Source organism: Ambystoma mexicanum, chromosome 3q (assembly GCF_040938575.1).
Source record: "Ambystoma mexicanum isolate Mex_15411 chromosome 3q, UKY_AmexF1_1, whole genome shotgun sequence".
Taxonomy (NCBI): Eukaryota; Metazoa; Chordata; class Amphibia; order Caudata; family Ambystomatidae; genus Ambystoma; species Ambystoma mexicanum.
The window spans coordinates 925,414,811-925,439,268 of record NC_090926.1 but is presented as its reverse complement, the minus strand read 5'-3'; the positions used below and the strand labels follow the sequence as shown (position 1 = coordinate 925,439,268).

Below are 24,458 nucleotides of genomic sequence, written 5' to 3'. Positions count from 1 at the left end.
GTGGGTAGGCGGGCATGGTTGGTCAGGGGATATTGCATATTGCATATGGGCATGCATTGTGGGAATGGTTGCAGCCATGTGTGTTTGGCACATGGCCAGGTGGCCTGTGTGTGGGGAAGGCAGGGTGTCCATGCTGGGCCAGCTGATGTATTACATGCATGCTTCTGGTCCTTCATGCACCCACATCCTCTCCGTGGGAGACGCACGCCTTGTGGGAGTAGGTTTGGTGGCTTTGTCTATGGCACTGCCATGGCTCAATGGGCACTGCTGTACAGCCAGCAGTGTTGCGCTGTCCCTCGATGCCCTCCATATTGAGGATGGAGCTGCATTTTTCCTCCCAGGCCGTCAGGACTCAACGGTTCCCCATCCAGTTGCCACAGACTCCTGGCTGTGTTGGGACAGGAGTCCCGGCACCCTCCCCTGAGGTTGTTCCACCTTTTTCTACAGTCCTTGGCATTACGGGGGACGCTGTCCACCCAGTCACCTTCTGGCTGATGGCATGCTGGCTGGCAGTCTTGCGCTGGCCAGTTGTCTTTGCCTGCCTGCTGCTGTAGAGTTCATTGGAGTGGGCCACTACCTCATCAGTGAGGACCACCAGTTTTCCCTCACTGAATTTCGACTTTCGCAGCTGGTTCTCGGACACCTTGCCTCGGGTCCTCTCCTAAGACATGTTTGCTGTCTTTCGGTCCGATGGCTGCAGGAAGTGGGTGATTCTAGTTGGATTGAGTTTTTAAAGATGGCCGCTGGCATGCTTCCCATTCTGGCAATGACGCTCTTTGCTCGGGCAGACGGTGGAGGTAGCACTATTAGCGCCGATGTTTTGGCGGCATGCCTTGTTTCGGCCACAGACGTTACAGCCAGAGCAGAGGGAACTTTCACGGCAGTTTGTGATTCAGTGCTAATACCGCCGCATGATCCAGCGGTAACGCTAATTCTACCTGGTGGAAATTGCACTGAAATTCCGCCCCAACTCGTGATGAGGCCCTTTTTCTCTCTGTCTGTTGTCATGCAGACAGGGCTTATATGGGCCAGTCTTGTGTGCCCTGTCAATCTCCATCATGGTTGCTGGTTCTGCGAGCAGCACTTGCGCAAATATTTCTATCAATATTTTCTCCAGATTTGCCCCTTCCGTGCCTTCTTTAGGAAATTTTAATTTTATTACACCTGCAAATTACACTACAAATTCTCACATTTGTTCTCCAGGTCCTGCAAGGTGCTTGGCATAACCTCCATCTCTACGGTCTTCACAGGGGAATGTTCGACTATTACAGTAACTGCATGCTCCTAGTCATTTACTCTGTCCCCCAAGGCATCCACCTTGGTTCTCGGGTTGGCTACACTTTTTGACGCTTCGATGTTAGCCATTTCCTGAGTAAGGTTGTCTTGTAGTGTTTTCAAACAGGACATTAGATCTTCTTTGGTGAATAGAACTAGCGCATCTTGGCTATGCTCTTCTGCTGTTTGCGGCATCGCCATATTATTTTTTTATGGGAGCTTTCGAGGGCTGAACGTGAAGTGATCCTGTTTACCCTTCTGCGCTTTGCACTGTGTCCTCGAGGCTCCCTGCATTAGCAACCCATTTACATTGGTAAAGGTTGTAACATTTCTAGATGGCAAATAAATGTGGGTTCTGGGATACCTTGCAGCCTCACTATTCTTCTGGTCCTTTCTCCCCCCTCTTGCTCGGAAAACCTTCTAAATTTGTCTGCGTGTCCTCCGGGTTTCGTTCACTGTTTGGGACCAGGCACCATGAGCTTGTCTCTATCACTCTCCTGCTCCAGCTATTGGAAGACTCCCCCGTGGCACTAATGAAAGACTTACTTGGGGGCACACCTCAAATCTCTCCATTCGCTGCCACATTCCCCATTTGGCATTCCGGGTCTTGTGGACGCTCTCTCTGTGGTCCCACTGGGAGTTTGTGTTGTAATATATGGTACCGTAACTCCGTCATTGCATCCAGACTGTGCTCATCCGTGACAAGCAATGGTCATGACAGCGGAGTATGCCCCGCACTTGGGGTCTCAATCCTCTAGATCAATGGCCATCTGCCACATTTGCTGAGTGTTTCCTGGGCCTTCCAAGTGCCCTTAAGTTCCAGCTGTTTTTTTAAGAGCCGATTGTTGTACCCAGAGACATTATACTGCTTTACTATATAAACAGTGTCAACTTTATTGTGATGGTTTAGAATATTAAGATCTTTTGCTTCTGTTTTGTGGAACATCTGTTTGTGGAAATTGTCCTATCATTGTCGTACTATTGTCCTTTTTCTATAAATAATACAAATTGAAAAATATTAAATTAACAAATAGTTTGCTGTAATCATACATGTTTTTGTAAGGAGCATATACAAACATGCTATATTGATTGTATATGTCTTTGTGAGCTATCATTTCCCAATCTTAGATTTTAATCTAAATATGACCAATGGTCAAAATGGTCTGCATGTCGAGTGACAGACAATGTGATGACTATTACGTTTATTTGACGTGAAAGCTTGTTGAGAAACTAAAACGTATCCCTCTTTTTTCCCCCTAGGTTACCTTGCTTTGCTTATTCTTGGACGTTATGGTGGGCAGTATAGAAGGCAGTGACTATGTCATTGCACTGTCCAGTATATTGGTTCCCGTCTATCCTTTGCTGAGCTGTCTGATCCGTTTGGAGGTAAGTTACTATTAGGTTTATCAAACACCCTTTAGTTCTGTGCTGTATCAACATAAAACTAAACACAGAACGGGGGATAGAAGGGTATTTATTGTTGTCCGGATGAGGTACATCCTTATATGTACTAGAGGGTTGCGTCCATACGTTAAGGAGGCCCTTGTATCCGGTCAGTCTAAGGAAAAAGTGAAAGGAAGGCATCTACTATACCTCTGGGGCACTGTAGTTAATTGGGGTACTAGCCTACCACTTGAATTCTGATCTAAGAAGTGTCTCAGACATAAAGTGCCCACATACTTCTTTACTGTCAAGCCCAGTGTCAGGGAGTAATATGTAACACAGTTCTTGACTATTGCAACAGGTCACAGGAATATAATGGCCTCTCTGGTTATGTGACTTTAGTGTAGTGTCTAATTGCTATTGACATGGCTTTGAATCATTTCATGGTGAAAGAGTACAATACCTTGCTAGAAAAGGACATTACTTGATGAACTGTGCATTACAATTTCAGGAAAATACAATTTCTTTGGCCGAGTACTGTGACATTATATTTAACATTTATTTTGTTGGGTCTAGGGTGCTGTGTGTTTTCTTATATCAGTGATGGCTTCCATGAGAACTAAACTTGGTTGTGGCAACAAATATGGGCATACTGCACTAAAAAGTGGAGTAAGCAGCATCTTTAGACACGCTGTCTTTAAAGAAAGGGACCAGCTCATGTTCTTATGGGGTATAGTGGTAAGCTAATTTCTTTAAGGGATATATGGGCCTCATTACAAGTTGGAGCTGGGAATTGAGTGGGCACTGCTGGATATTTTAATCTTGGAGCAGGTATTAAATACTCTGATGATATTTCTGGGGTTCAGCCCACTAACTTGTGCTACCCTGTGTCAGCACAAAAGAAATGAACTACGCGAAAAATGAGACCAAGGCCAAGTTGCCTGCGGTGTGGGCCGCACACCCTGATGTCCCGTAGGGATTCTTAAAAAATTATAATATCTTAATGATCTGATTAGAGAACATTTGGTGCATAAGTTGTCAAATGTATTCATTAATTTTCAATAAAATTGTTATTGCTTCTCTCTAAGCAAAACATCATCAAGTGGCCAATGCATTTCGGACTGAATAGTCCTTCATCAGGGCCTTGTCTAATCAGCATAATGGTAAAATTCAATAGACAATCATTAATGTCAATCATGACCGTGACCAAAGTAAATTGAATTATAAACAACAAACAAATAAAACGTAGCAGATAGAGAAACATCACAAATTTAAAAAAATGCATAATAACAAACAGGGTACCCACATACATGAAGACAAGACATACACGGAAAAGAGAGAAAACATGAAATCACATCATTGAGCATATGTTTCACCACAATATATTGTATTGTTATCACCTTTAATGTGTTCTTATCACCTTGTCGGATATCATTACAAGTTGGGCAGTATTCCGGTGGTTATCTGCTGAAATACTGCCCAACTGATTTACCGTTACCACCACTTGGTCCGGCGGAATAACCGCTGCATTACAAGTGGCAGTGGCGGGGTTAATTCCCATTTCGATAGAATCCATTGGACTCTGTGGCATTTTAGGCAGAATTACTGCTGCAGTAATTCTGCCGATTATCAGCAGAAAGCAGGAGGATTTACCTCCACCATGTTGCTGGAGGTAAATCACCCACTCCAAGGCCATACTCGTAGAATGGCGGTGCAGGAAAAGTGACAGTAATTCTGTTACCGCCAATTTTTCCCACACCGCCATACTTGTAATGAGGCCCAATGCCCAGCTCATTTCTTAGAGGAATATACTGCCCAGTTGACGTGGTAACCACCCTGTTGTGCTAGGCTGCTCACTCTCTGTCATTGTAGCTTCTCAAAGCACCATAGGTTCCCTCAGATTTGCTAGATGGGGTAGCTGACAAAGATTCGTTTAGCATTCTTTGAGAGGTCCGTGCAGTTGCTGTCCCGATATTTCTCACTGCTGCAAGGAACTTCCACCCTGCTACTGATTTTATGTGGCCTGTGATAGCTTTCCCTCCTTTTCAAGTTATGTTTTGTGTTTCACTCCTTGTCAACTTAAGTTTTGTGATCAGGTATTTGTCTGTTCATTCTACCTCTTGTTTTGCATCCTCGAATAGGCTTGAGGGCCTTTTGCATGCGTTATTCTCACCACCTTCAAGGCTTCTTAGGCTTTAAAGACCCCTACAGCCATCTTGGAACTAGGTGGAAGGTTCGGCTTCCCAGCGTCTCCAGCAGCTCCCTCCGCTTCGGTGCCTTCAACACTCCTGATACTTCCAGGATGCTGACTTAGTCCCTCAGAAATATGGGGCCCTGTGCTCTGTGGTTTTGTTATTTATTAATTGACATTTACAATGCTAAGTAAGCTTGTGTTCTCGACTCTTGGTTGGTATTGGTGGATTTCCCAGAGTGCCTCCTCTCTCATATGGGATCCCATGTGGTATGTTTACATGGTTCATTGAATTTTGGATCTCTTGGTTGACCCTGAGTCTCTTTTCTAATGCATGGAGTCCCTCCTACAGATACACAGAAGGGTGACTTGGGTAAAGGAGAGAAGATCTCGAGCCATATCTTTTCTAGTATTCCCAGGTTCTGTTTTCCCTGACTCAGAGAGGGTGCCTGGAAGAAGTGGAGGGCTCTGCCAATCTCTTCCTTGACCACCTCCAGGTAGGCCTTCGTTCTGGAGCATGCTGGAAGCCTTTTCCTGTCTGCAGAGGCTTTCTATGTATTGGGATGACATCAAGACTCTGACTTCATCACAGGTTTGATTATAAAAGATATGCAATGGAAAAGGAGATACAAGGTTTGCATCTGCTACTTCATACCTGATTCGCAAAGTATACAACTGAGGCAAATCTGAGGGTGCTTGGAGCATCGCTGAGATTCTCAAAGATGTGCTCAAGGGCATATCAGTGATGCTCTAGGCATCATTAGATTTGCTCTAGATTTGCTCTAGGCTTAGACTCTGTGCATTTGGTGTAAAGTATACATTCCCAATGTTCTCCAGTTCAAATCATTGTGAATCTGGTCCAATGAGTGGTTTCCATATCATGTCAGAGCTGGTTAACAACTAATATCCGGGTGCAGTACTTAAAATGTGACAGCATTTTGCTTACGAGAAAGCCAATCACAACGAGTTGTAGCTTTAATGTCTGCTAGTACGATTCACCATGAACGTATGCATTTGTTGGAATCTTATGCTACACATTCATCAATTCATAGGTATGATGACAAGATAATAAATACTGGAAGTGGATGAGACCCCAAACATAGATGATGGAATACAAGTAAACAAAGCTCACAAACATAAAGAAAGAATTGTATGTGTGACAATTTATTAAATACAAAACAAGTCAATTTGAGCATCCAGGTCTAGGGGTGGTGCCTGTATCCTTTCTATGGCCCCTATGGCCCTAGCTCAGGCTCCTACTCCCATTGGTTTGCTGAAAGTACAGATTTTCTCTAGGGCCAGGTAACCCCTACTGTCTATACTTGCAAAACAATCGGGAAGCCTAAACACTATTGCCATCTCTATCTAACTCCTCATGGACTTTCTAAGTTTCCTAACTGGGCAGTCTTGTCATTGTGAACTTCCTCCAAATGAATGTCTCTTTCACTTTTCCTCACTCTTCTCTCCCTATACTTGTCTTCTCTCTTTGCTTTTCTTGCGTTCTTTCTCTCTTCCTCTCTCTCTCTCTCTCTCTCTTTCTCTCTCTCTCTCTCTCTCTCTCTGTCTCTCTCTCTCTCTCCACTCACCATCTCCTGGTCTTCTGCTTCTCTGTATCTCTCTACCACCTTTATCTACTCTCCAGCTCCAACCTGATCTTATTTGCTTTCTTCCTGATCTCACTTCTCCCCACATGACACCTCTCTCTACTCTCCTCCACTCTCCTGATCCCTCTCTCTCTCATTCCTGCTCTTTACCACCCCCTGGTCCTCCTCCAACAACTACCTTCAATCACTATCACTCACTTTATATATACAACAAAAATAGATACCACTCTCTCAGTCTTAAAACGTTACCTTCACTCTCTCTAAACAACCAAAAGTCTAATCCAAATAGTTCTTCCCCACCTGCTGCACATGCGTCTCTGGTCTGCTGGTTTTTCTTTTCCCCCTCTGACTTCACACATACACCTCTCATTGCCGATTGACTCGGCTGGCTTTTTATATAGCCACCCTTTCTGTCTGGAAGCTTCTCTTCCCATTGGCTATCCGAGTCACCTGCTTCACTGGGCCAAACACATCTAGATAACAACTCTTCCCTTCTCCCTCTGTAGGCTGGGATTTCCCCAGGAAGTCTTCATAAAAATCTGTAGCACTGCCACCATGTTCTTCCAACTTTCCATGTGATCTCTGTCAGGATTTCGTCGCCCCAATCCTGGAGCCTCTACCAACACTGGAGGTGTACGCATCTCATCCTCAGATGACCTCCGCGCAAGCATACGTCATGTGCCATTGATGCACAGTGTCTACGCGATTCCAGGAAGTTATCAGTTGCTGGTTTCTCTTTTACTCGCTTCTCAAAGCTCTGCGTTTTCTGGAGCAGAAGCTTCTTCCCATAGCAGTGAGGTTTCCTCCTTGTTCCCGCCTAGCCCTCCTGGCTCCTTCTCCTTCTTCTGCTTTCCTACTCCCTGATCGTACAGTACTTCTTTTCCAGTGCGGAGAGGCTCTCCCTGTTGCTTTCCCATTCCCTCAAACGAGCCCCACCCATCCAAGATATCCTTCATCCACCTCCACCCTCCCACCCCACTTACCTGCTGGACTGTGCCTTTTGTTCTCAGGTCCCGGCACTCTTTCCAACCCACGGCTGCAATAGAAATATAAAAAGCACTAAACCTCTTTTCTGTTTACTATGGTGGCCATCTGGTGTTTTTTTAATGGGCGATTTGGCTCACACAATACACGCTGAGCCCATCGACAGACAAGGTTGGACAAACCTTGGGGTGCAAATAGCAATCACCCTCACTTAGGGGGCGTACATCGCTTGGGCTAGCAGGCCGTAACCAGCCCTGTATGTCCCCCCTATATGTTTGACATGTATCATATACTATGTTTTAATAGCATATCTAATGTAGGTGTAAATTATGGGTTTCCTTAAAAGTCTGCTGAAGGACTACTGCTTATGTTCAATATTCCCACCATGAAAAGTCCCCAGCATTGCAGGAGGCACAATGTATACATTTGCTTCATCTTTTCTACAGTGGCACTAACTTTCAATCTTTGGCTCAAAATGTCAAATCCAGAAACAAGGTCAGTTCAATAAATGGCCCTATACCATTGAAGGTGGAGCACAGGGCCATTTCGCAAATCTTCTGGTCAAACCACTATAGAGGGAGGCCGTATATCATTTGCTTCCAGATGAAATAATGTGGATGTTCTCTGCAACTCTTTGATCTGTAAAGCGAACGGGAATCTTTGTTTTAAACAGCAAGTAAAATACCCACGTTTTAAAGAATGTTCTTCTTTGAAATCCTTGACCAAACAATGCAAATTTTCAAAGGATAACCTATACAAACACTCCCAAAAACATGTTCATACCTTCATAATGTATAAACAAACATCCCAATATTTTGATTCTTCTAAAGCAGTGGTATAAGTGTACCGAGAAAAGTAGTGGTCTCCACAGGGGAGAGGGTAGATGGAAGCCTAGAGTAACATGTGACAAGGTGTTGTAGCTGCGGCATAGTGGTATTGAAGTCACTATCAAGACAGAAGACAATTTGCGTATCATCTGTATAATTCTGGAACACAGCGCCATGTTCCCTTAGAAGATCATACAGATATTAAATGTTTTTAAATACATTTAAATAAAACTGGCGAGATGCAGGTGCCTTGTGGCACTTTGTAATGAACTGTTTCTGCTGAGGAGTCCTGTGGCAGTGTTTTTATCCGAGAAGTTCAGTTGTTAAGGAAGGAAATAAATTGTTTAAAAGTGCTAACGTTCAACATCGTTATGCTTTCTAATGTTGAATAAGGATGGCATGGTCAATACTATCGAACACAGCTGACAAATCTAATAAAATTAGAAGGCCAATGTACCCTTAGTCTATAAAATGTATATGGGAGTTCTTTTTTTCTAAAAGAGCCATAGCGGTTACCTTGCACAGGCGGAAGCCTGACTGGCGATCACCTAACAGTGAGTGGGATTCTACAGGGAGTGCAGCTGAATAGGGGCTGCACGCTTTAAGACTTGTAATAAGATAGTCAATTTGATAATGGGGTGTTAACTGGCACAATCCATAGGGTCCAGAGAGGGATTTTCAGTAACAGAGTTACCCAGGTGTGCTTGAGGCTGTCTGGAACCATGCATTCTCTAAAGGAAGCATTGATGATCTTACAGATCCACAGCCCTAGTACACCCACACAGTCTTTAATTTCATGTATCACTGGGGAAAACTGTTGATTTTAGGCTATCCATAATAGAGTTTACCCCACAGAATTGGACAGGCTGTAGCCTAAATTGGACTTCAGTATGAATAATGTTCATATCAGTTTAGGGGAGGGCTGGGTTGTTGTGCACATGCAGATGTAATAATTCTAGAAGGGGTTGTACGCTCAGGATTCATGCAATCACATATATTTAATAGTTTTTGATTGCAGATAATTACATCAAGGGGATAATGACAGAATGGAACTAGAGGTTGCAGCAGGTTTTGTTCAGACTGTACAAAATCCAAAATAGCTCTTTGGAGTGATTTGGGGCTGATTCAATTTGTTTAGCAATATGCTCTTTGAGTCTCAATAATGGCAGATTTATGAGCAAGTTTAGAGATTTTAAGATCTTTACGATCGCTTTATCATGATTTCTTCTTCATTTTTTCTCTTTGCTTATCATTTTTTTTTTAAGAAGTACTACATTATGAGAGAACCAGTATTTCCATTTTTAAAAAAAATTCTTTATGGTTTTAATGTTAAGACTAATAATTTCAGCGATGTCCATATTATAGGCTACAACCATGTCATTTACATTGTTTACTTCATTGGTGGTTTCATTGTTTAAAAGTAGATGACCAAGGGTACTGGCCGTGAGTTTACATTTATCACAAAATGAAATGCCAGTAGAGCCAGAATAGTTGGGCCAAACAAACTGATGTAAAGGCACAAAAACAGACTGGCCCATGGTTTGAACAATCGATAGAAAGTACTTGGGGGCAAAGAAGAAATACATTCCTAATAATCACCCAGCCAAGGTTTGTCCCCAAATATGGGTTGGAAGAGTTTTAGAAAATGAGAAATCAAGATCCATAAGAGACTTGAATAAAATAGGGGCTGCAAGTACTTGGAATTGAAATCCCCCATCTATATCATTGAGGAAGTTGGTTTTAAGAATGTTTAAATCATTTCTCTGAGATACTTAGAGAAGCTAGATCCACAATGAGGTGGACGGTAAATGACAATGATCTGATTAGTAGCAGTAGGTGAGTTTAGCATATTTGCACTTATGATCTCACATCCAGGGATATCCAAACAGGGGGTATAGAAAAGTGTATATTGTTTGTATATATAATATTCAATCCGCTACCTCCCAGATTTCCTGTGGGTGGTTAAGGTGGAATAGTCATTGGAGTGTGATGCAGAAATAGCTAGCAAATCAATAAGCCTATGTGTTATGAAGTCCTGAATCACAAGGCTGTGACATGCCACTGAGCGAGTGTTAATAACAGCACACTGGCTGTAATTGGTAGTGGGCATCCTGTGCAGCCTCGGAAATATTATGATTTCTTGTTTGAAAAGTAGGTATTCTTAGAAAGTGCCTTTTAGTAGAGTGTACCGTATTAAGTGTAAAAAGTATCCAAGAACAGACCGGATCAGGCAATCTTTTCTATACGTTAAGGTTCGGAGGTAATTTTGGTTGATATACTTAAAGGTGATAGCCCGTCAGGTTGATTTATTCTTGAAATGTGAAATGTTTTATCTAATACTTTACATGGCGATGTTGCTATCAGCATTATGGTAAGGCTCATTAATTAATGGCGAAACATTGTTAAATGGAAACATTTTAGAAGGGAGCATCTTTCCTAAATCTTTTTTACACATGGCAATTTATTTTGCAATGGCATTTCATACTCAAGCAGACTTGTCTCCCAAAGCTATATAAAAAGGTGTGCTAAGTACAACTTACAGAAACCCGCAAGTACTCTGGCCTTAAAGATGGTAAGTGCAAATATGTTGGCCGTTGTGCCTAGATTTTTTGTGAAGCCAGTCTGGAATGGGTCCCAACCTTCAGATGAAGAAACCCAGGCCTTGAAACTATCAAAAAGAAATGTTCCAAAGAGCTTTCCGATGCTATGGAGCAGGGCGATGGGGTGATAGTTGTCAGGATCGCTCCTTTCACCTGATTTATATATCGGCACCACGTTAGCTGTCTTCCAGGACAAGGCGATATATTTTGTTGAAGCACAGGATTCGAAAACTTCGGCCACTAAGGTGGACCAGCAAGCAGGATTAGACTTTAGATCCATGTTGGAGAGCTCATCTGGACCGGTAGCACGTGGTGATTTGAGCTTTTTGATTTTGCTTTCGATGCTAAGTGGGGTGAGTTCTATGTCCCATTTGTTGGTGGTTCCACCGGGGGATTCGATTGCATGCAGTGGCAAGTCAAAGAGAGCTGAGAAGTGAGTGATCCAGGACACTTCTGGGACGCTAGTTGTTAGATTGTCTTGAGTTAAGCGACTTTTGGATGATATGAGAGACCGAAAAGCCTTCGGTTGCTTGCCACTGAGCGTTCTCAGCATTGATTCAGAATCTTCCTGGTAAAGCTGAATTTTGTAGCCTTTTAACCAGTTCTTGTATCGGTTAGTCGCTATCTGTGCTTCCGCACTATTAGTGATCGAAGGAAAACGAAGAGCCTTTCTTTTTTTGCTCGTCTCACGGTGAGTCTTCTTTCTCTGAGGACCAGGTTATTGTGCTGTTGGGCCTTAGGTAGGTTTTTGCCTCCATTTTTTTTCACCTGGTAAGGTAGTAGTCGCGGGCAATAATCCGTGAGACTCGTAGCCTCATTTTGCTTATTCAGTGTTTTTGCTTGTCGATAACTGTTTGTTAGATCAGTTATTGCTGTCTCTTTCAGTCGCAGACGTGTGGCGTTTGTGTTGGTCTCGATGTTGGTAGGCATAAATGCTTATGAACAGTTGGTAGTAAGTGGGGGGGTTGTCCAACTTGTTTTCAAAAGTTTGTGGTCACTATAGAGTGTCGAGTGACCTCAAAACTGGTGGCCTGTGTCAGGAGTTCTCTGGAAAGATATACATGGTCTAAGGTGGCGTGTCGTCTGCTAGTTCCCAGGTTGGGATGACCAGGTCGGTGGTTTTTCTCAGAGAGTGTGCGTTATGCAGGTTGTGATACTCCATCAGGTTGGCCCATTTCTTCCCTTTCCGTGACGAGCTTCCTGGCGTAGAGGTGGTGTTTATGTTTGAATTGGACAAAGAGTTCCTCAGTGGGTTTTCAGTGTGTTTTAGCGCTATTTTAGCGTTTAAGTCCCCACAAATGATTCTGCTGTCGATTGTTTCATTGATTCTGGCTTCGTCCAGTAGGTCTTCGATTTTAGGGAGGAATAGTTCTGTCGGGGTTTCCCTCGGATTCCAATAAACGTTTACCAATATGTACATTATGCTCTTCTGTTGGTTTGTGCCAGATTGAAGTAAGCATCGTGGAATCAAGGTGGCCAAGATGTGGGGGTCTTCTTTTACAACCTTGGTCAGTTGAAGGTTGGACCCTATGCGGATTTCTGTTAGTAGGCCCGCTCTCGGTCTACCCGTGGGTCCTCTCAGGGCTGAGGAGAAGGTGATCTCAAAGACATCGATGGTTGGTTTTTTGAGCATCCATATTTCTTGAAGACACAAGATGTCAAATGATCCAAAGTTTATATCGGAGGTGTTTGTCAAATGAGAGAAGCCTTGGGTGTTCCATGAGCCCAATGTTAGACAGGGAGCAGCCTCTGTATTTGATGACATCGTCGGGTTGGCCTTGCTACTCTGTCTTGCTGCTGATTGCTAAAATCTTGATTTGGCTGTTACGACTTCCGGCAGCCAGGTCCATTGGTTTAGGTCTACTTTAGGGCGGCACTGCTTCTGATCAAGTACTGCGTCCTTGTAACTCTTCTTGGAAATATCTTGGTCAATTGTGCTATTCCAATTCTTTTGTGGGCCCGGCGGTACTCTTTTGGTTTCCAAGGAGCTTAAACGATAATCAGTGTTTCGATCCCTTGGTGGTGACATTTGGTTGTGTCTAGTAGGAAGTGGTGGAGTTCGACGAGCCGGAGTTCGGTTCTTTCTGACGTATCGGTCTTTAATTCCTCTATCGAGAGTTCTTCTTTCCGTAGACTCTGCCACTCGGTCGTTATCTTTGTGCCATGAAAAGTTTATTTTAGTTGTTCTCTCCTTCGTTTGGGGATGTTTCTTGTCGTGAATTCTACTTCGATGGTTGGAAATGGATCTTGGAGTTACCGGTTTGCGTTCTTGTGACTTTGTTTGAGGATAATCTTGGCATCCATGAGGAAGGGGTTTCCTCGAGTCACTAGACTCGTACTCTCTTAGATCGTATCCCAGAGATCTTAGTTTGTTTTTTGCCTCAATTAATAAGGTCTTTGTGGTTGATGATTGTATGTGGAGGTAGACACTATCCACCCGTTTTTTGTCTAGGAATTCTACAATCGTGATCTCCTCTGTTGAGAGGCGCTTAAGTGATGGCACGAGGTGAAGGATCGACAAGATGGTTTTTCTGTTTAGAATAAATGAGGCGTCTTCTTTCCAAATGGATCTTAAGAGGAAGGTGCGCATCATTGTGGTTCTTACAGAGCGTTTTAGCATTGCTCTTTTGGCTCGACGATCGTTACTTCGCTCTCTGGTTAAGTTCTCGTGTTTTGGTTTTCTGGACCATCTTGGGCTTGTGTAAGTGTGAATTCTGGTTGAACTCAGCGATCTTTCAATTTGGTGATTTTTAGTTCGACTTTTAGAGTTCGGTTGTCGTGAGGTTGAGCGCTTTTTTGAGCTTCTGTTTCGGTGGACTCTGGAGCTCCAGCGTATGGGGTTTCTTGCCGATCTTTCGTTCTTTGAGTTGTGGGTGGCTTCTTTCATTGGAGTCTTTCTGTTGGTGGAGTGCTGCTCAGACTTAGTTTGGAATATTTTTTTTTTCCGCTTTTCTTGAGGCTGGATATTGAGTTAGCCTAGGATCCTTGTTCTTTGCAAGAAGTTTTAATTTCTTCTCTCCAAGCGTAAGGAAGATGGGACTTGCCGAGTCTAAGGCTGAGACTTTCTGATCTGGTTCGTCGAAGCTTTGAGAGGGAGTTTGTCTATTTGCCTTTCTTTTGCTTCTTTGTGGTTTTGTCCACTCCACGTCGTCCGTATCCTCCAGATCAGTGTTCAGGTTTAGTGCCGCCTCCATCAATTCACTTTCTGTAATTGATCGGACACTGTTTTTCTGGTCGTGGTCTTCATCAATAGGAATTGGTAGTTCGCTGACTTGGGGGTGCGGGGTAAGATCGATCGATTTAGTCTCAAAGGTTAGACAAGCTTGCTTTAGTGTGGAGGCCCGGCTAGGCTCAGCAGTTTTTATTCGGGCTGGTCGTCTGCTCGGGGTCATCTTAGAGGGCCTTGCTGGTCTTTCTCTGTCTTTTTGGATCGACAAGTCGGTGGACCATATAGCGCATCCATTTTTTGGGGGGTTTTGCATCAAAATGTTTGACTTGCTTGCCTTTACATGCTCAATGGCCGAAGGTGGTGGTTTCTGGTGTTAACTGGGTCGTTCTCCTTTGATTTTAATAGGGGCACATTGGAAGGGTTTGCATCCACTGGTTGTGCTTGATTCTGGCCCGGGGGCCGGTTGGTTGCTGTGCTGGCAGCCATATTTTTGGGCTCTTTCGTGGTGCTTCTTGTAAATAGAAAGGTTTTGATAGGCGTCTCTTCTGTTTGTGTAGCAATTGGGCGTTTTGTTGCAGGTTCTGGAGGTTCTGATTGCAAAGAAGCCTCTTTCATAAGGGGTTTGTCTTTGTCTTTTGCTGTAATATACCCTTCTATGAAGGAAAGTCTTGTTTGCATATATGCCAATATTGTCACTTGATCTTTTGCTGTGTCCTTAAGTGCTTCGTAAAGCTTTGTGAAACGGACCAGGGCTATTGTCAGACATGACATAATGGAGAAGAGATTGGCTTTTTTGACGGAGTAGAGGGGCCCGTATCGCCCAAGGGGTCGCTGGGTCTTGATAATTTCCTTGGAGTGTTGGACGTTGTTGGTGTAGATTGAGACTCTCGGATGATCGTGGTGTTTCCAGTTGTTAGTCGAACTGGGTTGATAGGCGTCACTCTTAGCAGGTTCTTAGGGGGAATAGGATCCACCGACTTGTTGCCTTCAAAAACCTTGTGACCAGCCAAGATCTCAGGTATCAGCCCAAAAATTTCCGCCGAGTTTGTTGTCTTCTTGGAACTTTCTATACATCTTGACGTAGAGTCTTCCACTGACCGATTCAAAATGAGAGAGTGGTGTGTTATTTGTTGTTCTGCCGAGATTTTTGTTTGATTGGATGTAGGTTTTAGCCCTTTGACTTGTGAGGGGCTTCCGGTTTCTATTGATCGCCCTGATTTCAGATGCCATCTCTTGAGAAACGCTAGTTTGCGCAATGAATCGTTCTCGGTCTCCTGTGTCAACATCAGGCCTGGTCGACTCGGGTCATTTTGGCCCGGATCGGATGACAGCTCCTGACATGTTCCTTCAAGTAAGTCTGCATCTGACATCTCGCCTTTTCCCTCGGCCTGGGACTGTTTTTTTTTCATGGAGAAAAATTCGGCGATAGATCCTGTCGTTGGTGTTTTTAGTGACTTTGATGGACGTAGATGCACTTTGTCTTTCGTTAAGGTTTTTTCGTGGGCTTGTCGATTGGTAGATTTGGAGTCCTGTTTTCTGTGGGAATGAAGCTGGGCCACTCCAGTCAAAGTTGATTTGTGGGGGCTAATGGGCACGCTTACAGTCTGCGTAGATTGTTGTTCTTTGGGGTTGGTTTACCTTAGGGGGGTAGTCTGAAGGTTGGAGGTGGCCACGGATGATTCGATTTCGTCCTCTGAATACTCTACTATAGAGTACGAGCAATCATCGATTGCTGGATCCATAGCACTGTAGTTAGGAGGGCTGGCTAAATCCTCGTGACTGGGGACCTGGTGAATGTCTACCTTAATGGCCTCATTAATTAAAGTTAGAGCTTGTTGTGCCAGGATGTCAATTCTCCAAGGAGGCGGGGGGGTTGTAAGTTCTTCCTGCGTGATAGAAGTTATTTTCTGGTCCGCCGTCACTTCAGATATGCCATTCAGGTTATTGGGGTCCAGTTGATTAGAGGGGAGATGACCCGGCTTTTGATGTCAGGAATTGGCATCCGGAGCAGGTTCCAACTCCAGATGCGACGTAGGGCTGTGTGATTCCACATTTTCATTTTACGGTTTCATGGAAGCCGTCTTGTTGCTCCTCCCCGACTCCTCCTTCTCCCCCTCCTTCTCCATTGCCCGTTCCCGATCAACCTAGCCACTCGTCACCTCCGCGACGGGGTGCCGGTTGTTGGCATCGCGTGAGCCAGATGGAAGGGCACACGATGCAAGGGCGGACAAGTTTGGGAGACCGGAAGGGGATGTGTTCTGCATCTCATCGGCCCTCGCCCCCCTGGACACGTCCTCGCCCGTGGCAGCATCGTCAGATGCGTGGGTAGCAAAGTTCGGGGCGAGGACTTCTTGAGGGTTCTTAAAGCCGAGTACGGTGTTGTTGGGAGGCGGGTGTGTTGGTCCTTCTCCTTCAAAGATTGGAGTATCTTCTTTGAGTGTATCCATGGTTGGTGCAGCCAGATCAGGCACCTTGCAGTTGATAGGGAGCGAGTTATCCCTCTGCATCAATGGTGTTATGGAGTATTAGTGTGAGGCGATCATGCCGTTTATCTGGTGCTTATTGCACAACGCTTGAGCCTTAGTTTCGCTCAATTTGCGATTGCGCCCTGGTCCATCTTCCAGGTTTGAAGGCACTTTTCTCGAGCGGGCCAGCGACTTCAGCGGGCTCCGGCGCTCCAGGCCGTGTCTTCACTCTGGGTTCGCTGGCTTCTCAACCAGTGCCCTTCATCACCAGACTGTCGTGTCGGCATTTCCCTTGGTAGCGGGCCACGGGGCGGCCACGGACTGCCTCAGACTGCGAGCACCTCAGCGAGCAGCTCAGTGAGCAGCTCCGCAGCCGCTCCGCGCCTGCTCCGCGGCTCGAGTGAGGTTATGTAGAATAATTTGGTCACGCCTCTGACCAGGAAGGAAAAGGAAAGCAGACTGCCTCAGACTGAGAGCACCTCTGGCTAATACAGAGGATACCTACTGCATGCATCGTGTGACAGATGGGAAATGAAGTTCCCAGTCTTACGACACAACATGAGAGATGCAAGAAATGTGCCTAAGACCAAAAAGCCCTAACACGGTCAAACAGTCAAAATTCAGATACAACTACAAAGAATAAAGTGCTCCAAGACTGCAAGCAACATAATGCACACTGTACTAAGTAATGCAGAGTCCTTAACAAGTTAAACATTGATATATAAGAATAAACACAGGAGAGCGGGGCTAGCAGCATCAGCTATGCCGAAGCCCGTGAGTTATGAAAGATTTGCCAGTTCCAGATCCTGGCTTCTGCCCATGGGTTTAGGGCTGCGGTCAGAAGCTAATGTGGAGCGGTGGGACTCAGTGGCTGTGATGTCGTCACATCCAAAAGACTCCCACATCACATGGAGGTGGACGGAGTCATGGGGAGGGGTGGGAAGTGGGTAGGAGAGTTTAGTTACAAGTTGGTAGAAGAAGAATAAAGACGTTACAAGTTCCTCCCGTCGACCCCTCTCATTGCAGTGTTTGTATTTGGGAGGCTGTGTGGGCACATGAATCTTGAGAGTCCCTTATGGACTCTACACTGGTGATGAGGGTGGTATGACTCTGCGTGCCAGAGGACTCGCCCTCGCTGCCATCGAGTGGTGGTGAGGTACAGCGCACGTCATCACCAGAGGGCAGGCTCAAAGGCCTCGCCCTGAAACTACGGAGTGTAGAGCCTGGGCATTGAAGACAACACAAAGCTGCCTCCGCCCACTCTGAGCGATCTGAAACTGGTGACCATTACGGCCCAGCCTCCTGTCCAGCGCCCGGGCGTGTGAGCATAGTCTCCGCCCCCGGTATCGCGCTGGCGGGAAAAGACAAGAGTAAGGCACACTTCGAAAGTGAAACAAGCCCGGTCCGGTGACAAAGTACACCAGCGCACGTGGCGCGGGAGAGCACTCGACACCATGCAGCTTAACAGTAAATTAAATCAGGCCGATCCGGAAACAACTGGTGAAAATCATCTAACGCCAGTGGCACGAGAGAACACATCTGACCACGTGGCCCATTGGAAAGCAAGCCGCTCATGGTAAGCGGCAAAGGAACTGTACGACACTCACCATCTCCCCGCGTGTCGCAAACGTGAAGCCCTCTGCAGCAACGGACGCATATCAACTGGAATTCAAGGTAAGTCAAGGCCCTGGCAAGCAAGAACAAACAGCACACGCTGCAGAGCAGCACGCACCGGCAGCTACTAAGCGCAAATAATGTCAGAGGATGACACTCTTACCATCCTCCTCACACCAGTCCAGACATTGCCCAACAGAATGCAAGACAGCCACATCACCCAACTGCCTACAAAGTTCGACCTAACAGAATCCAACAGTCTAGGCCCTCGCTGGAAGAGATGGATACAGGACTTTGAGGTATGTGTCAAGGCAATAGGTCCCCTGGATGAGGAAAAGAAACAGTCTCTTTGCAGTAATTATTGGCGCCAATGTCAGAGACATCGTGGATGAGTTTCCCTCAGACACCACAGACACGGACGCAAACTTAAAAGCAACACTAACAGACTGCCTCACCCCACATACAAATGTGGACTACGAGAGGCACGTGTTCCACACAAGCAAACAAACCAAAGGGGAATCCATGGACACTTTTGTGATGCGATTGAGACTGAAGATGAAAAGCTAGAGAGAAGACATGATAGAACCACAGGAGACTGTCGTGACAGTAAACAATCATCAGCAAAAGCAATGAGACGACCCCGAATATAAGTACACTACCTGGTTGAACACTCACAATCCGAAAGCAGATCCAGCGGATTCTCTGAGGAAGGCACCAGGAGGAGTGAGAAACAGCTTGAAGAACCAAGAAGAAAGGGATACCTATATGCCTTGGGGAAACCCGACAATGAAGGAACACAGTCCAACACTAATCCTTCAAGTAAACAAGATGGCTGCCGAGTTCTTAGTGGACATGGGGGCGACCGTGAACGTCATCAGCGAGGAAGTATACGCATAACACGTGCCGCATGTCTCCAACCAGCCAAAGCTCAGATTTACCTGTACGGATCAAAGACACCCCTGCCATGTAAAGGGTACTTTATGGCATTGTGTAGCCACAAAGGACAGTCAAGGAAAATCCCCATGCATATGTATCCTGAGCTACAAAGCAGCCATCGAAATGGGCCTCATTCACGTCCTGTACTGACTCATGGTTCACAGATACCTGGACGTCACCGCGAAAATTGAACAATTGTTCCCCCGCTTTGTTCAAGGGTCTTGGAAAATTAAAAGGATGCCAGATCGAACTTCACATCAACCCACAAGTTCCCCCTGTTGCGCCACGATGCCCTAGGGCTGATGTGCGCTCTACAAATCCGAATAAATAAATAAATAAACACTTTCGGGGAATCCCCATAAATATACAAAAACAAGTTGAAGAAGAGCTTCTTAAACTTCTCAAGGCAGACATCATCGAACCGGCTGAAAAGCCCACCCTGTGGGTGTCCGCCATCGTCCCTGTATCCAAAAAGAACTCAACAGATATACGCATATGTGTAGACATGCGTCGGCCTAATGAAGCAATACTCCGGGAGCACCACCAAGCCACACAAATAACCGGTATGGTACATATACTAAATGTCGCAACTATATTCTCCAAACTAGATCTCAACAAGAGATATCATCAGCTAGAGTTGAGCAAAACATCCAGATATATCACCACGTTTGCCACCCATCTGGGATTGTCTAGGTATAAGCGCTTCAGCTTTGGCGTCTTGTCTGCTGCCGAAATGTTCAAATCCGAAATCCACAATGTCTTTAAACACATACCAAATTGTCTGAACTACAGTGATGACATTTTAGTCTTCGGTCAAGACCAGAAACAGCACGACAATACACTCACACGTGTCTGCATGGCCCTCGTAAAAGCCTGACTCACTTTAGACAAGGACAAATGCGAGTTTAGAAAACAGACACTTTTGGCCACATATTCTCATCAAATGGAATGACCCCCAGACCCTGAAAAAGTTGCAGCACTCACAGATGCCGAACCTCCCAAGAACATATCGGACCTGCGCTCATTTCTCGGGCTTGCCAACTACTGTACCCACTACATACGAGATGTCACTTCAGTCAGCGAACCCCTCAGAACTCTGACTAAACAGAACACAGATTTTGTGTGGACGGACGGTGAAGTGTCAACAAGCATTCCAAGTGATCAAGCAGCGCATATCCGATGCCAAGAACATGGCCTATTTCAATTCCAAACGAGCGACTGAGCTAATAGTAGATGCTAGCCCTTTGGGCCTGGGGGCCATCTTAACGCAAGTTGACACTAAAGACAGCCAATCAAGACACATTGGGCCTCATTACACGGATGGCGGTAGGGATTTACCGGTACAGGTAAAATACCGGTACCGGTAAATCCCTACCGCCTTACTACGAGGTCCCTTTGCGGGTTGGGGGATTTAACGCCTGCTTTTTGCAGGCGTTAAAATCCAACCCGCTAAGGGACCTCGGAGCTAATTACGGCAACGCAAAATTGTGGTGCTGTAATTAGCGCCTTCCCCATTCCCATAGAGCCCTATGGGGCAGAAATGGGAATGGGGAAGGGCAATGGCGGAAGAGGGATTTACCGCCCCTCCAACCTTGGAATGGGGCGGTAAATCCCCTTTCCGCCAAGGCGGTGCCGGTATTTTACCGGCATGAGCCATGGCGCTAATAGCGCCATGGCTCACCGCCTACCGTGTAATGAGGCCCATTGTATCGTACTCTAGCAAGAGCCTCTCGAAGGCAGAACAGGCATAGTCACAGGCAGAGAAGGCAGAATTAGCGGTAGTGTGGGCCTGTGAACATTTTCACCTTTTCTTATATGGAAAACCGTTCACAGCTGTCGCAGACCATCAGGCCCTGCTATTCATTTATGGGAATCCACAAGCGAAGATGCCACTGAGAATCGCTGGATGGGCCTTAAGACAACAGGATTACAGCTTCGACATAATTCACAGACCACATTTCTGCAGATTTCCTCTCTCGCCACCCCTGCAACTCCATTGTGGATCAATACATTCGGTATCTTGTGCAAGGGAACACACCAAAAGTCCTAGATCCACATCAGATAGCACAGGAGACAGACAACGACCAAGGGCTACAAATCATCCTTGCATGCCTAGAAACGTGACTATGGAAGCAGGCCCGACAGGTGGAAAACAGTACTTGTGAAGAGATGAAACAAGACATCAACTGTCTGATAGCTGTCAAGGATGAGTTTGCCAAGGCAGAAGAGGGATTACTATTCAAGGGGCCGAAAATAGTAATTCCCAGAAATACTGCGCCGAAAGGTGTTGGAACTAGCTCATGAAGGCCACAGAGGCATTGTATCCACTAAAAGAATGCTCAGGTAAAAACTGTGGTTTCCTCATCTAGACTCACAAGTGGAAGATCTTCTAAAACACTGCCCCACCTGTGCAGTCATTAAGCCACACACAAGGCCTGGACCTCTAAGCATGACAACACTCCCGGACAAGGCCTGGGATGAAATTGCAGTGGACTTCTTCGGACCCCTGGAAGGGGGTGAGTACATACTGGTAGCAGTAGATGAATATTCCCGTTGCCCAGACTTGCAATTAGTGCCGTCCACTTCTGCATGCCACACCATTCCCGCATCGAACCGGATGTTTGCCACCTATGGCATTCCAAAGATTCTGAAATACGACAATGGATCACCATTTACGGGACAAGACTTCAAGACATTCTCTGACTACATGGGTTTCATATATCAGAGAGTAACACCACTGTGGCCGTAGGCAAACGGCACTGTAGAGTGTTTCATGAGTAACGTAAAGAGAAATGTGTAAATTGCCCGACTGACTGGAGAGCCAGTCGAGAAAATGCTATACCAGCTGTTACGGGACTATCGGAACAGCCCACACTGTACCAGTGGGAAAACTCCATCTGAAGTCATGTTCAGCAGAAACATAAGAACAAGACTACCACACGCAACTAGCCCCGAGGAAGGATACTGGGGAGACGGAGAAATGCATGCTCAAGACTCCAGGAATAAGGAAGGCATAATAAAAAGGGCTGATGAAGACCGCCGAGCCAGACCCAATGACATAGAACCTGGAGACATTGTCATATCACGGCAGCCCCAAAGCAGAAAGAGCATAGCCGCTTTTGGCGAGGAACCTCTAACTGTGACTCAGGTAAAAGGGTCTCTCATCGCATCCGAGGGTGAGAGAAAGAGCATCACCAGAAATTCCTCACATTTCCGGTGAATGCCAGGCATCATCCCGTCCAATGGTCGCTCGTCACACGCTGCAAGCACCGAGTGGGATCCATCCTACGAAGGAGATGGAGAGGAGTCATGCAAAGAACGGACACCGTCGTGTCAAGAGGTCAATGAAGAGCACAGGGTCCCAAGACCTCAGAGAACTAGAAATAGGCCTCAGAGATTAATTGAAGAGATGAACTAGAGGCATCTTTATGTTTAGTACCGGGGGTGTGTGATGTTGTCACATCCACAAGACTCCCACATCACGTAGAAGAGGACAGGGAGTCAAAGGAAGGGGAGGGGTGGGAGACGGGTAGGGGAGTTCAGTTAAAAGTTGGGAGAAGAAGAATAAAGACATTACAAGTTCCTCCCGTCTCCGACTCTCATTGCAGAGTGTGTATTTGGGAGGCTGTGTGGGCACATGAATCTTGAGAGTCCCTGATGGACACTAAAGCGGTGATGCTGAAAATCGCTTTGGGGGCGAAATAAAGAAGAAAAATGCTCTGTTGTGTGCGTAGCAGAGCTCCCTCAAAATGGTGCTCGCTCACTGTCAAAACTTTCATCCCGCCACCCGACTTCCACCCCCAGGCCATTGGTCTCCGGTGGGGGCCGCAGGGGCTGTGGTGGGGTCCCACCAGACAAGTGTTCCGTCCCCGCAAAAATATGCTAGGTGGCGCCTGCACGTAGAGGACTTCACTCCATGCTACTCATAGCTCTGGGGCCCGACCGGCAACGTCAATGAGCTGCTGGCAAACTTTGGTTGCCCAGGAAAGCAGGTGAGGAGTCCCCGGGGACAAGCAGTGAGCCTCCGACAAGGGGAGGATCCCGGAATCCAATAGCACAGCCATATGTGCAGTGAATAAGGATATCCTAATAAATGTACAAAGTTCTCCGCCAGCTGGTCTATCGGCCCTAGCCCGAAGGGATTGCTAGGTGAGGGAGAACAGAGGGGGGCAACCTGGGGCTCTAGTGGAGCATCCACCGATTAAGCCACACCCACTGGGCTCCAGGATTGGAACATGACACATACAAAGAATTTGGAGCACCAGGGAAGCAGGGCGCATCTGAATTTCAGCACACAACCTCACCAGAGGTGGGGAGAAACAGGCCCTGGGACCGCCTCAGCACACTGCCCACAACAAATAGAGTGCGCTCAGAAGGTAGCTCCAGAAAGAATATAATTTTGTTGAAGAGCAGAAATCACAAAATAATGCTGATATAGCCACCCTTTTACAACCACAAGATAAAGGGAAAAAAATAAAAGCAGCAAATCTCAGATCCCTTCCCCAGACCTTCCCACAGGACAATTAGCCACAAGGGATATCCAATCCATCATGACTGAGTTCAAAATGGAATTCCGTAACTGTATGACAGAGATCTCGACAAAAATGGACTGCCTTGATCAACGGGTTCTGGAGACGGAGCAAAGGCTTGGAGAGGTTGAGGACCGATCAACAGAACAAACGACAACAATGGCGGAGCTGCAACACAGGATTCAGGTCCTGGAATGGAAATGTGAAGCCATGGAGAATAAACAAGAGGATATGGAGAAAGAGCCTGCAGAAATAACCTCCAAATTATAGGGTGCCCTCCTCGGTCTCTGATCAAGCCTTGAGAGACATAAAGACCAGAGGATTTACTACTGCTACTGACCAGGTCTGTTCCCACTAATTGTCAATGAATGAAACAACTCTATTTTAGGAATGGGAACCCTGGTATTGTTGGTACTAATGGGTAAAGTCTCTAAGTTACTGCCCCATAAGGTTGTACAGAAAGAAAAAGAGGGTTGAACAAGAAAAATCACATACAATAAAGGTTGTGAATTAACGTGGTTTGTATTAAAATGTAAAACATTCAAACATGAACAAAAAAACATTTGTAGACAGTTTACATATGAACCAAATCCAAATGGCCTTAACATAAATAAAGAAATCAAAAAATCACAGTTTTTGCTTTAGTACATAAAACAGTTCGAAATACTTGATCATGTAGCATAGCGTAAGTAATTAGTGAGATCAAAGGATTAGTGAGATCAGAGGACTATGCTGTATTATATTAAAGGTGCCTTCAATGAAACATCTCAGATTGCAAGTTCCTAAAGCATCTTGTATTACAGGTGCCAACGTGACGGGGGGACCGTAGTCGAAGTCTTGGTGCCAGGTGTAGGCCTGACAATAGATAGTTCATAGACCCC

General features: G+C 45.7%; 1 protein-coding gene across 1 annotated transcript in view; it reads left to right on the top strand.

Annotated features, from left to right (window-relative positions):
- The window catches only part of LOC138583119 (ATP-binding cassette sub-family A member 9-like), a 2,601,648-nt gene that overhangs the window by 1,581,485 nt on the left and 995,705 nt on the right, over nucleotides 1–24,458 (top strand). The window contains exon 26 of the mRNA XM_069655079.1: nucleotides 2,536–2,661. Within this exon, the coding sequence (XP_069511180.1) occupies nucleotides 2,536–2,661 (126 nt within the window). The remainder of the gene's footprint in view (nucleotides 1–2,535; nucleotides 2,662–24,458) is intronic.